Raw genomic sequence first — 22,304 nt, forward strand, 5'->3', positions numbered from 1 at the left:
TTAGAAACCTCTAAAAATGATCTAAGATATATTATTTATAATTTCTCTCCCTCCTAAGCAGTACAGCTTGATTTCTGATGCTAAGGCTTATACTGTCTTTATATAATGAGGGGTACAAAAAGAGTATCAATAACATTTTTTTTAAAAATTCTCAGACATTTCTAGAACACTTCTGAAAAATTATGTGGAGTTTATAAAAATGCATAATGGTGAGGTATGGTGTTAATTTGGAATGACCTATATAAATCATTTGTGGGTTTTCTCTTATTAGTAATGCAGTAAACTGACACACATGCCATATAAGCTTAAATGCCATATAATTATGTATTCACTATATACAGCATATCTCTATACTGACACAGATATACATATTGTACATACATGATTTTCAGATCTCAGGTGGAGTTTTGCAGAGCTGTCAGTTATAAAAAAAAAAAAAGGATATAGATGGTAAGCTGAGCATATTCTAACTGGAGTCATGACCCCCTGGAATCCCATGATGCCATTTTTAGTCACTTTTCAGAGAAGAGCCACACTTTTAATCCGTTTTCTTTTAGTCCTAATCAACCCAACTTTTGTACCTAAGTCAGTGTTGTTGGGGTACCATTAAAAGCAACTAAATATCAAGACCCTAAAGTTGAGACAGTCCTCAAAATGCATTCAGAGGAAAAATTCTAATGAAGTGGGGTTTTTATAATGATGCACAAGCAAAACTGGACTTTGAGTGAAAAAGATCTTTGAAAACCCATATTTAAAGAAGATAAGAAATGTTGACAGAAAAGGGTCATTGTTTTTTCCATAATTACCCTTGAATAGATTAAGGGGTAGGATAGGATGATATACACATATTGAATTTGAAAGTTTTAAGGTAAAAACACACAAACCTGTAACAACAATAAGTCTTTTACTGGGAAAACCCAGAGGCAGGATGACACAAAACAAAGTGATATAGAAACTGCATAAACAAAAAAATAAATAAATGCAGAAGTTGGGTAATCGAAGCTTGCACATATGTAATTTTAGGTAAGGTTTGAGTTACCTAAAATGCAAAGGGTTAATGTGATTGCAGTAGCCGATTGTGATTACCAAGATGACTGGAAAAAGGTTAAGTAATCTGCAATGATCCCAAGTCAACAAGACCCCATTCAGAGAAACACCGGATCAGAAACCGAAGGAACAGACTGAAGGATCAGACCAAGAGATCAAAGGAGGTGGCAACCATCATGGAAGGTGTAAGGCCTTCCTGGTACTCCAGAATATGGTAACTTTGGCCCTTTACCAATTTCCTCTTTTCTGTTATCATTTGTCTGACATAAACGTATGTTCAGACACTATAAGTGACAATATTTCTGTCTGAAATAGTATAAATAAAGGTGAAAATTGATAAAGCCTAGATGGGTGAACTTGTGACTCAGTTTCCCACTTTACCCCCCAACAGCCCTTATTTTAATTCTCAGAAATGTTAAAATACCTTCAAAGTCCCCATCTCTGGCCTTCGCTGCAAGTTCTGAAGATGATATGGTTTCCTGGCATAAAGCACAATCTTCCAGTGCTGCATTCCTTAAACCCTGATTAACTGAACAACAAGAAACAAAATGAACGTAACATCATATATGAGACTGTGATAGCGTATCTCTTTTGCCGTCTTCTACCAACACCGCAACAAAGATATTGGGAGGTCCCAGCCCCACACAGGGTACATCTACGTTGCAGCAGGCTGTGTGATTTGTAGCTCATGTAAACCTATCCATGCTAGCTGCCTAAATACAGAAGTAAGGATGTCATGGTGCACAAGCAAGTATGTACCCAGGGGTGGTCAGATGGGCTTACGCAGCCCACGCTGAAGCCTGCAGCTCTGCATCTTCACAACTATTTTTGGTGAGCTATCTAGAGTACAGCTAGCATGAGAATGTCTACAGGAGCTACCATTCACACCCACAGATACAATACAGACATACCTAACTGAATAACTATGTTATCTGTGACGTGTTGATCACCCCCCAAAAAATCAGTCTCGTCTTGGTAAACTACACTTATCAGAAATATCTTTAATTCATGATGTGTGGATTTAGAGGTAAGCCCCTCAGTAAGAAGTCCTTAAAAACATTTTTTGAACAAAATAAGGAGAAGGGAAAATTGGAGACTCTCTGATAATGAGAGAGAAATCAAAGGAAAAACCCAAGAGCCCTGCCTCAATAGGTCTAGTTAACAATCTGTAACAAGGGACTTATTTAACCGTATCTTATTGGGACAACTTGGCTATTTTAAAAGGGAAGAAAAAATTGCCTTAATTGGGTAATTATTATTTAAAAAAAAAAAAAAAGGGCAAACATTCAGCAGACCTTGTTCATTCCCTAGATAAGGGTACGTCTACACTTACCGGAGGATCCGGCGGCAGGCAATTGATGTTCTGGGAGCGATCCCGGAAGTGCTCGCCGTCGACGCCCGTACTCCAGCTTGGCGAGAGGAGTACGCGGCATCGACGGGGGAGCCTCCCTGCCGCGTCTGGACCCGCGGTAAGTTCGGACTAAGGTACTTCGAATTCAGCTACGTTATTAACGTAGCTGAATTTGCGTATCTTAGTCCGAAGTGGGGGGTGAGTGGGGACCAGGCCTAAGAAAGAATCAAAGTGGTAACTGAGGAAAGCCTGATAACATCTGAATCTCTTGCTCGCTCCTGCTTCAGTTCTGGCCACTTTTGTCTGCTTAATTCAAGTGTTTCATAACTGGGTATTTTCCCACTTTGCAGATCTACTTGGCATTCTTTGATTTATATGCCATTTTTACAAGTGAGGCCAGAATTCTTTTTTTTTTTTTACACATTGTTTCATCATTTGACAGCTTGACACAGTTTTACACATCATTATCTTAATTTTTAAGTTAAAATATCTGCACTGCTTTGCCAGCCTATATGACTAGAAGATGCATTATTTCACATAGGACATGGAGAAACAAAATGTCATAAACCAGGGGCAATCAAGTGCAAGCCCTGTACATATCTTATTACAACCACACAGAAAAGCAATACTATTCCTTTCCTTGTATTAGTAAGCAAATGGGCAGAAGCACCCTGGAGACTGTGTCATTTGACTTTTGCTGCAAGACATACTAACATGTATGTATATTTCCACTGAATACATCCCATTTATGTACCATTTCTATGATCTCATTTTACCAAGGGTTAAATGACTATATAATAGCTCTGTAGAAGAGCTGAGAGTTATTTCACAGGAACAAAAGACAAATCTCCTGCCAAATATTTTAAAGACCTATGCACAACTGAAAGGTGCAATAGAGAAAATGTACTTTATTATGTTCACCTTTCTTTTGCTTTTCCTTATCCTCTGTTTCGGGTTTGGTTGCCATCACTTCAAATAAGGTCTTTAAGATGCTTCGCAAATCACTGGCATAGTTTGTCTGCAGCTGGTCAGCCACACCTAGCAGGCGGTGGAAATAGGTAAAGCCATTATTTGAACACCTCAGAAAAAAATCATCCTCTAAATACGTACAATGCTGTTGTTAATAATTTCATGTTTAAAAAGAATAGGGAACACTTATAGTTCATATTGGTTATAAAATTAAGATCATAATTGAAAATTTTATTTTTTAAAAGAAATTAGATTAAACTACAATAACAGTCAAGACTTTTTGTCCCTATAGAACTTGTAATCTGATATGCAATATCTGTAGTGTGCTTTTGTCATAATAACATTCTGAGATTCTTTAAATACGAATTACATTGTTATAGAGCTAGAAAAAGTTATGATAAGTTACAAGATAAAAGTTATGATACAAAGACTACTACTTCTAGATGCCTTCATTCCCCTTCAGGAATTTCTTCCATTGGAGTCTTGGGACAGCACTGGGAAGAGGGAACTCTGTGAGGATGAAGCACCTGCATAACCAAACTCCTCCTTAATTGCAGGTTTCATAAGTCTCCAAACACCAGTCCTGCAAGCTGCTCTGTACAGGCAGACACCTGCCCCTGCAAGAGCTGTTTGCAGGGTAAGGCCCTAAATTACAATCCTGCAGCCACATCGTATCTAGTAAGTGCTACATCCTATATTTTTGTGCACACCCTCTTTCATAACAGAGACACAAAGATAGAAAGATGAATAAAATTCACATTCGTAACAAAGGGAGCTCTCATACCTGAGATGCAGACAAAGAGTCGGTGAATAAGGTCATTGCTGCCGTGAAATCGGGATCTGATCTTTTCTCTGGTAGCAATTTTAGCTGCCTGCAAGGCAAGCTGGATTTCCTCCTGATCAATGTCATCAGATGAACAGGAGCTGGTCATTAAACTGCTGTAGGGGACAAAATGTAAGGAAGAAAGGTAACTTAAATCATCACTTTGTCTTTCAGAGAACTACTGGCCTCTTAAAGGATTTCCTGCTCAAACAATGCTCTTACCATAAAACAGAACAAATAGCTGTAAATTCTGGTTGACCCTTCTGGACCAAGCCTATTTAATTACTATGAGGGCCAATTTCCATTCTATGGCATATTTATGAAAGAACATTTAACCAGAAAGCCACTTGCCAGTATTTTATTGGACTCTATTACTATGAAGTGGCAGTAACCAATCCACAATTCAGTTAGGTTTCCAGTGTAAGCCCAGTTCTAGGCACTACCACCCCCCTAAAATCCATAGAAGAATATTAGCCTCAAAATGGGAAGGTTAGATCTGGGGCCAAGTTAGAATTTTTCTACCAATTTTCAAGTTATTTGGAATAGGGGCTCCTCAATTGAGACCCTAAAACAGAGAGGTTCACCAGAATCCAAAAATCATTCCAGGTTTAATTACCACTTTTCAGGGGGGCGAAAGGGAAAGCAATCAATTGTAGTTTCTTTAGTAAAAGTCTAGCACACAGGGTGTAGATTAGTCCATTACACCCTAATTTTAGAAGTTATTGAGATGTTAAATTGTTATCTCAGAATGGCTCATCAGTGCCAATGAGCTTATAATAGCCCACCAAATGACCTTATGAGACTTAAACCTTCATTAAAAAAAAAAAAAATGTTACTCCCTAGTCTTTTCTTGTTATGGAGACAGAGCTCAAAATGTAAACCAATCCTCAGGGAGGCTTCCCAGTGGAAATAGGTTATTTTCTCCACCAAAACTGAAGTTAATCAAACAAGCTATTTAAAAAACTATTTTAAAAGGTGGTGGTCTCCAGAGTTAGAATCTCCAACCCTTGTTTCCCCTTTGATCAAAGCTTTTGAAGAGTGAGCTGCAATTAAAATTGAAATCATCTAGTCAAGGCAAAGGAAATATGCATCCCTCTACTCTATTCCCCTGAGAAAGTTAGAAACTCAGACTAATTTCGCCATCCATACCAAAGAGATTCTTCTCATCAGTGACTAGGAAAATCTAGAATGCTTTACTCATAATCACACAGTAGTTTTGCTAATTCCAGCCTTTTTTCCCATTATACACATGGCATTGAAAAAAAAAGTTCACTTTACAAGTTATTAAATAGCATGCTGAAGGCAATTATTTCCTACTTCATATTAGGGGCCAATCCAATAAGCTACTGACTGATATGTTCAGCATCAGTCCCCACTACTGTATGGCCCCAAACCACTTATTTAAGTGTCAGATAAAGAGCTAATGTATTTATTGAGATGATTTCAAACCAATTATTTGTGGGGCACAGTTTTAATATTCCCCTTATGAGCTGTACAAGCGCAGTGAGTGCTCAAAAATGTAATATCGTAGACATTAGGTTGTGAAATTCTGAAAGCCTTGCTAAAAGTCTTTGATCTGAAAATGACACACCTTACTGGTTAACTATAAAAGGAACACAGATGAAAAGATGGGTGGTTGGGATCACTGAGAATACAGAATTAAGGTAGTTTAGGTACTTTAACTGTGATTTTCCATACTTTCAAATATTTGGGTTTCTGGCAAGTTTAATCTTAATCTTAACCTTCCTGTTTAATGTTTATAATTACAATGGTTTTGTAAGAAGTTTTTATGTTCAAACTTAATTTCACCTTAACAAATCTTTTTTGCCTAGGATTAGTGAAGATAATCAAATTTCTCTCTCACAACCAACTTCTCCATGTTTCTCAGGGGTGAAATTATAATATTTGTGATATCTGTTGACATGGAGAGGTTTCAGATATCACCGATTAAAGGCAATGATTTAGCATAGGGCCAAACAAGATGAGTGAGTGGTTTGAGAGGGAGTAAACTGTTTGCAAAAACAAACTGCAAAGGGCCAGATATTGAATCCCTTTCTTGCGATGGAGAGTAGACAATTAGTCCCATTGACTCCAAGAGGACAACTTGTATAATTTCTCCCCAGTGTGAGTTTCCTATCTGGTCCTAACCAACATGGCAAAAGGAAAGTTTTTTTCCCCCTATATATATATATATATATATATATGAATAAATGAAGTATTTGCAATATATTTGCAAAATAAACATTGTGATTTCATTGGATCTCTCAAGCTAAGCTGTGTTAGGCCTGTATGGGAACCTTTATGGAAAGCACAGGTGCAGCAGAAAGTGGGTCTGGCCATTCAACAGAGGACTCTTTCCCTTCTGAATCACTACTGAGGGAGTGTTCCAGACTCCAGAGCATGCGGTTAAGTGGGCACAGAGCTCTGTGAGGGACCTTTCAGAACATAATATATTCAGTCACTTCAGTTTTCCAAGAGAAAGAGGTGTTCAACCCAATGTCCCGGTCAGATCCTTATCTGGGTAATCATGTTTTACCTACATAAATTCCTCCTACTACACCTCTACCCCGATATAACATGAATTCGGATATAACGTGGTAAAGCAGTGCTCTGGGGGGGGGGGGGGGGGGGGCGGGGCTGTGCACTCCGGTGGATCAAAGCAAGTTCGATATAATGTGGTGTCACTTATAACGCGGTAAGATTTTTTGGCTCCCGAGGACAGCGTTACATCGAGGCATTTCAAACGGATTCAATTTTATTCACTTCCTATTCCAGATTAGTAACAGCTCTATAGTGTGTGTTAACATCTGTCACGCTCTACTATGTAGCTGGATGAACTTCTGTGGTGGGTGGAGATTTCTTACTACAAAATGTGAAAAGTGCTTTGGAATTCTGGGATGAAAGGTTTTAGATAATTAGGATAGATATAAACTATATATAATTATTTACAGGAAGATGAAGTATTTAGCGCTCAGGATTCCTTGTGTCACTGTTCAAAGAAGAATGGACTTTCCAGAATAATATCAAATATGGTGTTAACAATCATTTCTGGGTTAGATTGGCAGAGTTTGCCTTTATCAGGATGATCAAGTCATATTTATGCAGCAGCTCCCTAAATATAAAGAAAAATTGATGCAAATAAAATAATTTATTGAAATAAAGGACTGACGGGTCATATTTTATTTTAAAACATTTTACTTTAATAATAGTATAGGGAACAGTATATAGAGATGCTTTGAAAATTAAAGATATAGTAGGGGAAAAGAAAATGATCAATTGGCAATTAGAGATACAACTTTTCTTATAGCAGTGGTACAGCAAACAGGAGTGGCTATGTCAAAACAGGTATCTGAGACTTTGTAGGTTTTAAAATGATCTTATAGTAAATTCACTTGAATACTGCAGAGGGTTAAAATATTGGACAGCTATGTCTTCACCATAATTTCAATACATGATCAGGTAGGTTTTAGAAATCTAGTGGGAACACCTTCCTTATATGATTTCATAATAGCTTTGCATATAACACCACAATAGCACATAACTGATTAAAAATGATCTTTACCAATTGATAGCAGATGTGTAGAAGGCATTTTTTTTAAATGTTATCAGATTGGCCTTGATATGGGATGGTTCAGTGCAGGCACTTGTAAGAAGAGGCTGTTATTTGCACTTATAGCAAATAGATACTATGTTCTGAAGTAATTAGAGAGGTATGTCCTCATTTATTCAGAGTCTCAGTTGAGGGGAAACCTAGTACCTCTGTTAATAAATTTTCAAAAGAAAATAATTTAATAAATATCAAGAGAAAAACAGAAAGGACAATGAGTTTCTCTTGTTAAATGTGTATCACACAAACCCTGAATCTATTTTGATTAAAAACATTAGAACAATATAAAATTCACATGGCACACACTAAATGGATTATAAGCTGGTTAACTGATAGGTCTCCAAAAGTAATTATAAATGGAGAATCATTGAGCAAGTGCGTTTCTCATGGGGTCCCTACAGAAATAAGTTCTTTGCCCTATGCTATTTAATGTTTTATCAATGACCTAGAAGAAAACATAAAATCATTACTGACAAAGTTTGCAGACGACATAAAAATTGGTGGAGTGGTAAATGAAGAGGACAAATCACTGATACAGAGTGATCTGGATTGCTTGGTAAACTGGATGCAAGCAAACAATATGTATTTTAACACATACCCATCTAGGAACAAAGAATGTAGGTCATATTTACAGGCTGGGGTATTCTATCCTGGGAAAAAGATTTGGGGATGGTGGATAACCAGCTAAACACAAGCTCCCAGTGTGATGCTGGATTTCAGCAGAGAGTTATATAAGCTTTACATTTATATTACACAAGAACAATTAGTTCTCTTAAAAGGAGATTAAGAGAAGCAGTTGATTATTCATAGCAGGGGGCAGCTGATATCCTACTATGTACAGTTCAATAATTCCTCAGTTCTGAAAAGTAAGAAAGTGCCCCTCTGATGTTCTGGTTTCAGGCAATGTCTTTAATTAAGACTCTACATTTCATGTAGAGATTTCAGCACATTGTCACTGTTAGTTTAATAAATCTAAATCAAATGGGCTTCAATTCCAGCAAGACAGGTTGCTCTTAGACATAAAATCAATATGGCTAAGGCCTTGGAGGCTCCACAGCAATAATACAAATATCATATTGAACTGAGTGATTATTCTGGGAGGCACGGATTGGCGTTCACGTCGTACTCCCCGTTAGTAACCGGCAGGGGCCAGGCAAGCTAATGGTCCAACCAGCAAACCAAAGTCAGGGATGAATCCTGGTCATGTGCCACCTGAGGCATGTTGTGCATATGCTAAGAAGAAGTAGTGATTATTCTTACCATATGAATAGTCTTAAATTACTTGTAATCTGGACACTTCTATTGGTTGTTCTGGGAAACGCTATGAAGCTCTATGAGTATTGGTCCTAAGAAGCAATGTGACATTTCACAGCAAAATCTGAAATGTGAAAAGTTCCGCTTTTGTTGTAAATTCAAAATTACTTTAGCTTTCAAAAATTTGTTCCTTAAAAAGATACTATTTTGATGTGAAGTTTAGCTTATTTTGAAGCAGAAATTTGTCTCACTGCAAACCAAGAGATGATACATGTTGAAGTTAAGTTATACTGTCTGAATTCACACACACACACACACACACACACACACACACACACACACACACACAGTAACATTTCAGAGACGCTGAAATGAGATAAAGCACACTGTAGAAAATTTTGAAAAAATGTTTTCCATAATTACATACACCTTCAGGTTCAAGGAATAATATTAACATTGCTGTATGTCATACTGGAAATTGGAAAGTGATATCAGTCTGTTCTTTAGTTCTAATCAATATTCCACAGAAAGAGACTTCGGGTCAGATTTTCAGCTGGTATAAATCAATGTAGCTCCTTTCACTTCCACGAAGTTACGCCAATTTACATTAGCTGAGGCACTGGCCCTATGTTAACAATCCCTGAAGTTCCATGGTTAAAAACTGAAATATCAGGAAATTCTGAATTTAAGGTTGTATATATTTGGCTCCCTCATGCATATGCATTATGACACAGTCCTAATTACACACCTACATACCATTTGTCAAATTATATATTCTTTCATGCATTCTTTTCTCCCACCTTAGAGATCTAAGTTTGTCTCTTATAATAATTTTCTTTTTATACCTAAACTAATTTTTTTGTCATAAGGGTCCATTATATTTTTGACTTTGAATGGGATTTTCAAAAGTGCCTACATAATATAGGATTACGAGTCCCATTGAAATTCATTTGGTGCTTTCTGGAAATCCCACCCATTGTCTTTTTATATAACGTCTCTTCTATAAGTTATTATTCTCATATAACGTTTATATTGCATTAGCACCTAATGGCCCCAACCAGGTCAGGGCGCCAATGTGTGAGGCATTGTACAAATATTTAAATGAAAATTCCTGACCTATAGAAAGACAATGGGTGAAGAAATAACTTTCTAAAAAATTACAAGATATCAGTGTTGGTTTCTACCAGAGTTTTTATGTCAATAGAGACTTGTTGGGTACCATATTTAGTATTTTGTTCAAAATTTTCCTGAAATTCAAATGAAAATATGAAAAAATTGGCAAAATAAAGATATTGGCTATTTGGAAAAAAAATTAGCTGAGAATGTAAAACCAACCATCTGAATTTACTTTCAGAGTTTTCTGTTTCCATTGTGACAACACTATCTTCCAACAATTTCTCACTCGGTCAAATATGCACCCAAGGCTCTCAGAAATATACAGTCACTTTGGGAAAAGATACTGCAGAATGGAATAAATCTAAACTGCAATAAAACAATCCTTAACTTGAAGAATTTAAAAATCCAATTATTGAAAGCATCTGGAGGGGTGTGGGGGGAGGGGAGGGAGAGGAAGAGGTAATAGTGTATAGTACTGTGTTGAGAGCATCAGCCCAGGAGTCTGTTGGGGATGTGAATGTACGGGTTTTGATTTGGATTTTGAACCCTCACTCTCATACTCACACTCTTAAAGAGAAGATTGCATTTCATATTAACACATGGAGCTACATGGGCCAGCATAATAAATAGTAATATAATAGTTGACTCCAAAAGAAGCTATCCAGTCATAAGTGTGTGACACAGACAGAAATAGAGACTGAGATGCAGAAATGTAGAATACTTTTTCCCACTTGAAGGAACTATAGGGGCTAGAGAAATTCATTAGCATAAAGTTTTCACATCCCCCTACTCCCAAAAATCAGTTCTCCTAAAAAAATTAAATAAATAGAAAACAACAACCTGCTGAAATCAGTTGCAAAATTTCCCAGAGCCCTAATGTATCTAGTCATAAGAGTCAGCATCGCAAAAAGCTGATTAATGTATTTAAAAGTGCCCTAAATTTTTAATAACAAAAAGAAGCCATCTCTCCATTTTTCATGCAGTTCTAAGAGTGGGAAGAAATTCTCTCTTTTTTAAACTTAATTAGTGATTTTACATGACGTCTTCCCATTGCCAAGGACTCTGCAAAGGTTGCAATTATTGTAGCAATTTAATTATGTATAATCTTAAAATCCCCAAACAACGTGCTATTTTAAGTTTTTTTGAAAAAAAAAAAAAAAAAAAAAAGCAATTTGCACTATAAAAATGGTTTTCTTGAATCTAATAATTTATGTGCTATTAATAGCACAGGAAATGCCAATTGGCACTCAACAATGTTTTTATTTCTTAAAAATGATAAATAGAGTAAAATTCACTGCCAAAAGCTGGGAGTGGTTGACGGGGGACGGATCACTCAATAATTGCCCTGTTCTTTTCATTCCCTCTGAAGCATCTGGCCCTGGCCACTGTTGGAAGAGAGGTATCCTGGGCTATACGGACCACCAGTCTGACCCAGTTTAGCCATTCTTATGTTCTAAATTACTAAATTATTAAAGGGTGAACTGAAAAAAATCAAAGGTGAGGCCCTCGTGACTGGAAAAAAATAACTAAGAATTACAATTTGTAACAAAATAAAAAATAAACAAAATTAAGATTTTTTTAGTGTCAAACGGTGAAAAAGAGTACCACTAGGTATAGATGAGTAGATACGTTTACTGTACACAGGAAATACAAATGCTCCAACCACGGGCAGTGAGAAGGAGCTGAACGTGGGGCAGTTCTGCCCTGTATACCCCCGCTTCAAAGCACAAGGAGTGTGGAAATGGGCTGGGACACCCCTACTGGTACTTCTAGGGAAAACTCTCTGGCACCAGGATGCACACACACACCTATGATGTAATGAACAGATGCATGCCCGTGAAGAAGTTAAAGGAGAAGTTCAATGAGAAGTCTTCCAGGGACTGATCTGACTGAGAGGGGATTTTTTTCTGCAGAGCTCACAGGCAATTCCTGGGGTACTGGTCCCCTTGAAGAGATCATGCTGGGAGGGGAACCCAGGGTTGGCACCCAAGTTCCTGTTTTCTATTGCTTTTGTTGTAGCCATGAATAAATGCTCATTGCCTTAGTGCTGGGTTTGTAAAAAAAAAAAAAACCACAACAAAACCTTTGCCCTTGTTTAAGATTCTTGTATATTTGTTTTGACTATTTTATTTAGATTACATAGAAAAGAAAAAATACATGTAGGGGTGATTATTCTATTTCTACCATACTGGGCATTTTAAGCCCCGTATCTCTTCAATATGAAATCTAACATTAAAAAATAAAAGAACAAAAATCCTACAAGCTGAAGTTTTACCCTCATGTTATAACTTTGCTAAAATAGTTATAAGCTCATATAACACATCTCAGTATCTCCTTTGGCAACAATTCTATCTCACTCACTCAGGGCACTGAAGACACAGTAGACATGTGAAAAATGTAACCTGCCTGCAAACAAATTGTGGAATTTTCTAGGTGACATACAGTAGATTAGAAAATGCAGTGCCCTTTGGAGGTTTTATTTGTCTCTCCTGGGGCTCCACTACAAGTTTGTGAAAACTGGCATTAAAACCCAGGGGAGTCATGAAACACATCAAGAGATTCCTGCTGGTGAAAAACCACAAACATCTGTTACAGTCACAAATGTCTTGTGGTCTAAGATCATAAGCAAAAGCTGGCAGAGCTGATGAACTATGATCTCTTTTGTCTGTACCACTCCACAGGGAGTGGTCAGAAGATATGGTAATAAAGTAGTAGAGGTAAACCATTATAATACAGTGTATTATAGCAGTTCTTCCCAAACAGGGGGCTGAGAAAAGGTTCTAGATGGGTCACAGGGTCCTAAGCAAACATACCCTTCTCCTGGCCCTTGGGGAGGGATGAAGGGATTTAGAAAGCAAGCCCACCTTGCACTCATCCTGCTCGTGAGACTGGCTCCCTGCTCTGGGTGTTACAACCTGGTGCACAGGGTCACAGTGCCATGCAGGTTTTGCCTATCAGGGTTGACTGGAGCCACTGCTGTGGGGCGAGTGAGGGGTAGGCTCACTCTCCAAACCCAACCCTCACCCACACCCCGAGAACTACCCTCTGTACCGGGTCAGGATTAGGGTTGCTGTGCTGCGGGGGAGGGTGCATATAATACAATGGTGGTTTCCAAACAAGACCAAATGCAGTTGGTGGGTCACCTTAGTAAAAAGTTTGAGAACTACTGTATTTTACTATTATGTATTATATATAACTATTAAACCAACAGCTTCTGAATAAGAGTTCCATATCAAATACCCAGCCTCACAGAGCTTAAAACATGCACAGACTATCTATAATCAAACACCTTCCGGCAGGAATGTTAACAATTTAGGATGAAAAACAGAACTGTTGCATATTCTGATTTTCTCTTTACACACAAATCCCTTCCTCCTCCCTCAGCTACACTAGTTGAGATCTTTACTTTCCTGACCCTAGAATCTAAAGCTTTACATGCAGAGTTTTGTTAACAGCTGCCTTTATAAATTCTAAACAGTCTTTTCAGAAATGAGAGCAGGGAAAGGGGAAAAAAATAATCTACAGTTACCCAGTGACCAAAATTTTCTTTATTCAAAGAATATTGGTAAGTGGAAATACTTCAAAAATGGAAAGCTACAAAGAGTGGTTTTACCAAGCAAAGATAAACACGTTAATCAAAGAAATAGAAAGGACAGATACAGTAAGACCATTTTACATTTAATTCCCCTCACCAAAAAACTAAAGTCTTGTCTACATGTGGACACTCAGAAAAATTAATCTGTATTAACTAAAGGTGTACATTTAAAGTGGATTAGTTAAACTGCATTAAACCCCTGTATAGATGCTCTCGTTCAGAATTAAAGTGGCCTCAATTCAGTTTAGTTTAATTCACTTTACTATAAACCCAAATTCCTTGGGTAACATTTGTATAGATTCTGGAAAATGTACTGGACTGGTATGTCTGCCCCTTGTGCTATGCACTTTGAATTAAACTAACCTGAATTAAGGCCACTTTAATTCTGAATGAGAGCGTCCACTTAGGGGTTTAATGCAGTTTAATTAATTTACTTTTAATTCAGACCTTTTAGTTAATTTTCCTGAGCATCCGCCTGTATACAAGCCCTAAAAAATGCAAACTAAGGCAAAGGAAGGATGGGATGCTTAGAATAATTTAGGAGTAACGTGTTTACCTAGAAAAAAATCAAAGATTAAAAAAGCTCAAGGAAGGTTTTGTACAATTGACATTTCAGACAGACATGTGTGGGATCAACTTACAAGACCAAAAATTTAATAAGCTAAGAGGAAAACAACTTTTTTTATGATTGCTGATAAAAATTAGTGCAACATGCAAACAGAAAAGGTGGGACGATAGAGAGCAGGAATAGCATAACCCATCAGGAAAACTAGATGTCTCCCTAGAATGCTATTATTTGGCATTTGGAAGTACAGAATTCACTCTAACTGCAATCTTATGATGGAGGCACTCAAACAAATTATTATTTTGATATGGTACTTTTCTTCTGACATTTTTAGAGAAAGACCATCTTTTCCCCCATTCCTGCTTCCCCAAACTTCTCTATAAACTCTTGAATTCCTGATCCTACACTAAGATCAAGAAGCATTGAATACATATAAACAGTTGAAAGATAAAGAGGCAAAGAAGAAGAACAAAAGAAGAAAAGCAGAGAATTATCACAGATCTAGAAACACCAGAAACATCTTGACTAAAATTTCAGTATCTCTCCGAATGTACTGTTAAAAAAGGCAACGTCATTTCTATGAAAATACTGAAAAAGCAAAAGAACCTTTATTTCTGTTTTAATAATAATAATGCCCTAAAATGTATTCCCTCATAATTAAGGCTGCGAGTTTGTCATGGAGGTCATGGAAGTCATGGATTCTCTGACTTTCTGGGATCTCCATGACTTCTGCAGCGGCCAGTGCGGCTGGCCTGGGGGCCGCCTGAGCAGTTCGAGCAACTCCTTGGCCAGCCACACCACCTGCTGCTGGGGTAGTTGTGGACCACTGCTCCCTCCCCTGCCTTCCAGCAGCAGCAGGAGTTTGGGTGTGGGAGGAGGATCAGGGCCGGGGATTGGGGCATGGGAGGGTGTGAGGACTCTGGGCGGCACTTACCTTAGGGGAGGGGTCCCTGGAAGGGGCAACATGTCCCTCCCTCCTCAGCTCCTAGTTCCATGCGCTACCTCCGTCCACAGGCATCGCCCCCGCAGCTCCAGCCAAATGTCAGCTGCGGAGCCGGCGCGTGGAGGGGGTCCAGTGCGTGGAACTAGGGGCTGAGCAGGGCCGGCTCTGGCTTTCTGGCCGCCCCAAGCAAAAAACAAAAACAAAAAAACCTGCGGCGGCCAGAACAGCAAAGGAAAAACCTGTGGCGCGGCCAGGGTGCCTCCCTGCAGATGTGCCCCGGGGGGAGGGGGAGGGAGCGGGGAGAGAGAAAAGGGGGGCGGCCAGGGCTTCAGCGGGGCGCTGCCACGAAGCCCCTCCCGCCGTGCCCCCTGCCAGGAGGGCTCTGCGCCGCTCCGGTCGGTTGGGAGGGAAGGATGCGGGCTGCCCTGCTGGGCTTGCTGCAGGGCGCTCCGGTCCTCCGCGCTGCCGCCCCCTACAGGGCGGCCAGAGCGGAACAATAACAACAAACAACAACAACAGAAAAAAGTGGCTGTGCCGCCCTAGGATTGGGCGGAATGCAGCCTCCTACAAGCTGCTGCCCCAAGCACCAGCTTGCTCGGCTGGTGCCTGGAGCCGGCCTTGGGGCTGAGGGAGGGACATGTTGCCGCTTCCAGGGAGCCAGGCAGGGAGCTTGCCAGCCATCCCCCCCACCCCCCTGCAGCAGTGGTCCCGGGCCACCCACCGCTGCCTGCACCCTCCAGCACTAGCAGGGGTTCCAGACCACCCCCCCCCCGAAGGACCCATGGCAACCCTCCCAGACCCCCCCAGACCCCGAGCACCCACGGCACCTCCCACACGAGCACCTGCGGCACTCCCTGGGCCATATCCCCACAAGATTTAGTCAGGGGTATATAATACAAGTCATGGAGAGGTCATGGGCCATGAATTTTTGTTTACTGCCTGTGACCTGTGCATGACATACTAAAAATACCTGTGACTAAAACATAGCCTTACTCATGATCCTTTCTAATTCTCTTAGCAAAATCAATTACAAAGATTCGTCTCCCTCACATACGCTTAGCTGATGAGAACACAGGCCAGCATTCTTAACAAATTTTTGGGCTACAAAATAATAGCAAAACTAAAGAAACTATTCTTAGTTGTGACATTCCTCTGATTTTACTATTAGATCCCAGGGAAGCAGAAAACAGATGGCAGAACCATGCCATCTGGAGAGACAAGACCTAGTAATGTATAGTCATTCACTGTTTTTCAATAATAATCTCTTTCTGCAATGAAGCCTATTGTATCAGGTGTATAAAACTCTCTGTCTAAAATGTATTTTAAAAGCTAGTTATCTTAAGTACCTCTTTAGGAATGTACCTAAAAAGTACCTCTTTGAACATAATCAAAAATGAGATCAGATGATGATCCCAAATATTGTACAATTCATTGTTGTGTACCTCATGACAATGCTCCACAAACAGTAAGACTCTCACAATGACTTTATTAGCATACAAAATGAGCTTCACAAATAAACGTGCCTGTGTGCTGAAAGAAAGAATTATCTGAAGTGCTGCTGTCACTTTAGTGTTAATTCAATGAAAATTTTTCATCAACCATCACTCAATACAATTAGTCAAATGTGACTGTGAAGTGAGATTATTATTACCTCAGAGCGTATATGCTGGAGAGACTACATGTAGTGACAGAAACACTGTCATAGTCACTGCTGGAGATGGAGCTGAGGGGGGAATCACGTAAGCCATCCTGAGAACTGAAAAAAGCATATGGAAACAAAATGAACTGCTGAAAAGAACAAAAATGAGAATAGAGCAATGGATCGCAAATGATCATACAAAAAAAGAAAAGTACAGCGACAGTAACACTCATTTACTCTCTGGGAGCCCAGGTATATATTTGAACATATTTTAGATTAGTACAAAAAGCGCAGATCAACTGGCAGGACCAGTGGGCATGCTCTCTGTGAAAATCATCAATTTAATTTATAATATGCAGTTAAGAAAACTGGGGAAAAAATAAAAGTTATTTTAAAGCCTCTGTGCAAATGTGTCTACATGTTGTAAATATTGGCCTACATTTTAGAATGAAGATGCTCCATGACCAGGCATCCCGAAAACCATTGTATGTTTCATACCAATATAACCAAAGAAATAAGCCCAAGGAACTTTTAAAATGCCAAGACAAGTTTCAGCTAACAGTTTCCAAGCTGTTGGAAGGAAGGAAGGAGAATGGGAAGGGAAAGTCAATGTGATAAATGAAGAGTTGCTTCTCGCTTCCTGTCCTGTTGCTATACTATATGATTTAACAAATCCATTATTCGCTCAGTCAGCACAGGACTGCATGGCCCTCAAAATTTTATCTAAAACCTGATTGATGTTCCTATGGAAAGGAATGGCCACATGACAAACCATGGCTACTTTATAAATCTACTGGCTAATGAGCAAAACATGAACTATTTAAAATAACTGAATACACCCGACAATGAAACAGCTTGTAAATATTATATGATCTTTAAAGGGACACTGTATTTGAATTGTAGCCAATTTCAAAATTAGAATTAAAAATAATTTCAGGTAGTACTCATTTGCAAATTAATAAGGTGCAGCAGAACAGTGTCTATATCTCAGTGACAAATTGTCCCTCTGCTATTGGTAGTTCCACGTACTGAAGGAAATTAATTTACAGTAGATAAAGAAAAATGTACTCCTGAGCAAATGTATCACAGTAGTATTGGTTCTAGGCATTACAAAAAAATTCTTTAAAGCCCTTTGAACTAAAGGGTTCTGACAATGAAAATCTTTCGACATCCAAAGTAGAGAGAGATATGTCTGTCTCAGAAATATATTTAGTTTGAAGAAATGTAATTGGTTAATTTGAATTAATTGTTTTTTTCCCTCTACCTGACAATAAATGAAATTCTCATGCATTTTGACTGGCATGTATGTATGGGGCATACATTCAAGCCAGTTGTAATCGAGATTCTCTACTCCTGTCATATTTAAACCACAGCTAGATTTGCAGGCAAGTGTCCAGAAGAACACTTAAGGGGAATTTTTCAAAGCAGTATATAAAAGGTACATAATCTAATCCCATTAAGAAACAATAAGATTTGTTTGCATACCTCCCACACATCGCTTTCAAAATGTACCCCTTCATGTTCCTTATTTCTGATTACCAATTTAAAAATAAATCCCCGAGTATATTATATTTTAGTTGAAAGAAGGACGGACACACTGGGAAAATAATTTATCAGACTTCAACAAAAATCCATTTAACTTTCATTTTTTTAAGTAATTTCCCTTGCCAATTCTGCTCACTCTGAAGAGACATTTGCATTTAAACAAAGATTTGCTCTCACAGCTCATCTTCACCTTCCTAATCCTGAAATGTGGTTATACTGCTAATATATGGCATCATAACCAGTTCTATGACAGCAAAATGATGTAAAAAAAAATACAAGAGTCCACAGTATGATCACGCAGGAGAAACTGACTTGTCAAGATGAACGCTACTGCTCAAACTCAAATATCTTCAGTAGCAGTAACACTATTATAGAATACAGAAAACTATTAGCAGTTGCTTCTTTTATAATTTTTCTGTTTCCATTTTGCCCCTGAAACTTCCTCCAGCTGGTAATACTTTCTTTAAGAAGGGACCAAGTCCTGCTTTCCTTATTTACTTTTCTGTTAAATCCTGCATGAAGAAACCCAGTGATTATTTCTCAGTTCCCTGCAATGCAGAAATATTTTATCTATCTTTGCTTAATTTAGTATTTCACACATTGTAAACATCAGGAGTGAGACCTCAAAAATCTTAAAACTGACTAAAGAGCCAGGAGATTTTTAAAAAACAATGCATTCTAGATTATTTATTAGGGCTGTCAACTAATCACAGTTAACACACGATTAACTCAAAAATTAATCGTGATTAATCGCACTGTTAAACAATAGAATACCAATTGGAATTTATTAAATATTTGTGGATGTTTTTCTATATTTTCAAATATATTAATTTCTATTACAACACAGAATACAAAGTGTACAGTGCTCACATAATATTACTATTTTGATTACAAATATTTCCACTGTAAAAATGATTAAAGAAATAGAATTTTTCAGTTCACCTCATACAAATACTGTAGTACTTTATCGTGAAAGTGTAACTTACAAATGTAGATTTTTTTTGGTCACATAACTTCACTCTAAAACAAAACAATGTAAAACTTTAGAGCCTACAAACCCCTCAGTCCTACTTCTTGTTCAGCCAATTGCTAAGACAAACAAGTTTGTTTACATTTATGGGAGATACTGCTGCCTGCTTCTTATTCACAATGTCTCAAAATGAGAACAGGCATTTGCATGGCACTTTTGTAGCCGGCATTGCAAGGTATTTACCTGCCAGATATGCTAAACCTTCGTATGCCCCTTCCTACTTTCACCACCATTCCAGAGGACATGCTTCCACGCTGATGATGCTCGTTAAAAAAATACGGCGTTAATTAAATTTGTGACTGAACCCCTTGGGGGAGAATTGTATGTCTCCTGATCTGTTTTACCCTCATTCTGCCATATATTTCATGTTATAGCCATCTTGGATGATGACCCAGCACATTTGTTTTAAGAATACTTTCACAGCACATTTGACAAAACGCAAAGAAGGTACCAATGAGAGATTTCTAAAGATAGCTACAACACTTGACCCAAGGTTTTAAGAATCTGAAGTGCCTTCCTAAATCTTAGGGGGACGAGGTGTGGAGCATGCTTTCAGAAGTCTTAAAAGAGCAACACTCCAATGCGGAAACTTCAGAACCTGAACCACCAAAAAAGAAAATTAACCTTCTGCTGGTGGCTTCTGACTCAGATGATGAAAATGAACATGCATCGATCTGCACTGCTTTGGATGGTTATCAAGCAGAACCTGTTATCAGCATGGATGCATGTCTTCTGGAATGATGGTTGAAGCATGAAGGAACATATGAATATTTAGCGCATCTGGCATGGAAATATCTTGCGACGCTGGCTACAACAGTGCCGTGCAAATGCCTGTTCTCACTTTCAGGTGACATTGTAAACAAGAAGCAGGCAGAATTATCTCCTGCAAATTGTAACCAAACTTGTTTGTCTGAGAGATTGGCTGAAGTAGGAGTGAGTGGACTTGAAGCCTCTAAAGTTTTACATTATTTTATTTTTGAATGCAGTTTTTTTTTGTAAATGGTTCTACATTCGTAAGTTCAACTTTCACAATAAAGAGCTTGCACTACAGTACTTTTATTAGGTGAATTGAAAAATATTTCTTTTGTTTTTTACAGTGCAAATATTTGTAATCAAAAATAAATATAAAGTGAGCACTTTACACTCTGTATCCTGTGTTGTAATTGAAATCAATATATTTGAAAATGTAGAAAGCATCCAAAAATATTTAAGGAAATGGTATTCTATTATTGTTTAACAGCGTGATTAACTGCACAATTAAGATTAATTTTTTTAATCATACAAATAATCAATTAACTTTTTTAAATAATTTGACAGCCCTATTATTCATATTTGCCTTCTGGGTTTTGAGCCCTTAGGATTCATGTTTTCCAACTTTTCTCCACTACTAAAGAGGCTAGAAACTATCTTTTAAAAAAAAAAAGCAAGTTGAAAGTCTTGAGTAATCACAGAACTCAATGAGCTAAAGCTTTATGAAAAAACAACAAATATCATGAGACTCATGATAAAAATTGCTAAGTTGGCACACTGAATCAGTTATTAGTGTTATGTTCTTTTGTTTAGTGTGTGTTACAAGTTGGAAAACAAGACTATAAAGAGTGAACATAAATGGTTTGCAAGTTATGTATCTGGAAATGAGTGGTAAACAAGCCTGGTGATTAATCTCGAAGTATTACTGGGAAATCATTAAAAACACAAAACAACTAAAAAACGGTAGCTCACAATCAAGACACATTTTGCATGAAGCAATTGCTAGCTTTTAGTGATCGTCTGCTGGCCACTTAAATGTCCCTCACTTCTGGTATGTGGAGTCAAAGTAAACGAGCTGACCCATCACCTGAGATTATTCAGTAATATTAGCAGATATGAAAGTAGTAGCCCTTGTAGCATGAAAAGCACCAGAATGACCACACTATGCTATGATTATTTCTCAGATCCTCCTCACGCCCCCGCCCCCACCTCCCAGATTTCTATGCACTGAAGACAATATTACTTCACCAGTTTTCTTTTATTGGGAGAAAAAATGGGATACCTTTTTGCCCATATTTGAAATCCAAGTTCAAATGTGTTGTGAGCTACACCTTGACCAAAGTCCAGTGGTGTATTTTTACTTAAAAGTTGCACTTATCCTCTCTATGGGGATGGGAGAAAGAAGAGACAAGTTGTCAGAATAGAGAGGACAGTCTCTTAGATTGTCTGAACAATGTATATATTAGTATGGTGCAAAAAATGTAGGTATTTTACAAGTATAATTTCCCCCTCCTATTTACAATGCTTTCCTTGCATAAAATCATGGCATTTTGTACCCATGTAACTTAGACTCTAAGGTGATTCTGTGTTCTGGCCAGCAGCAGACCTTGCACACAAAGTATCCAGAGATAGTAATGATTCTATCTTTTTAGCAAAGGCAGAAATAATCCATAAATGTGGCTGTAGTACGGACCATTACTGAGTCCAGGGGCATATGCAGGCATAAAGCCTATAGACTTAATAAAACATTCTAACACTCCGGCTACTGGGGATTTGCAGGACTGACTGTCCATGGCTTTAAGACAGTGGTTGTCAACCTTTTTTCATTTGCAGTCCCCTAAAAAATTTCAAATGAGGTGCAGACACCTTTGAAAATCTTATAGCTGGTCTACACTACCGCTGAAGTCAATATGACTTACGTCGCTTAGGGATATGAAAACGACACTGCCCTGAGTGACATAAGTTACATTGACTTAAAACAGTGTCCACATCACACTATGCTGGTGGGAGATGCTCTCCACCGAAATAGCTTCTGCCTCTCGTGGAGGTGGAGTAATTATGCTGACGGGA

At 38.3% G+C, this 22,304-nt stretch overlaps 1 protein-coding gene across 6 annotated transcripts in view; it reads right to left on the reverse strand.

The window, feature by feature from the left end:
* Positions 1-22,304, reverse strand: part of ZFYVE28 (zinc finger FYVE-type containing 28) — a 294,752-nt gene that overhangs the window by 21,954 nt on the left and 250,494 nt on the right. For 3 of the 6 annotated variants that reach the window (XM_054030705.1, XM_054030702.1, XM_054030706.1), the window contains 4 exons: positions 16,922-17,026; positions 4,152-4,306; positions 3,320-3,436; positions 1,472-1,576 (listed from right to left, as the gene is read on the reverse strand). In XM_054030705.1, the coding sequence (XP_053886680.1) occupies positions 1,472-1,576; positions 3,320-3,436; positions 4,152-4,306; positions 16,922-17,026 (482 nt within the window). Of the gene's footprint in view, positions 1-1,471; positions 1,577-3,319; positions 3,437-4,151; positions 4,307-16,921; positions 17,027-22,304 lie in introns of those variants that run through there. The other 3 variants (XM_054030703.1, XM_054030704.1, XR_008445193.1) reach the window with 3 other exon arrangements.

The sequence above is a fragment of the Malaclemys terrapin genome, chromosome 5 (genome assembly GCF_027887155.1).
Source record: "Malaclemys terrapin pileata isolate rMalTer1 chromosome 5, rMalTer1.hap1, whole genome shotgun sequence".
NCBI lineage: Eukaryota > Metazoa > Chordata > Testudines > Emydidae > Malaclemys > Malaclemys terrapin.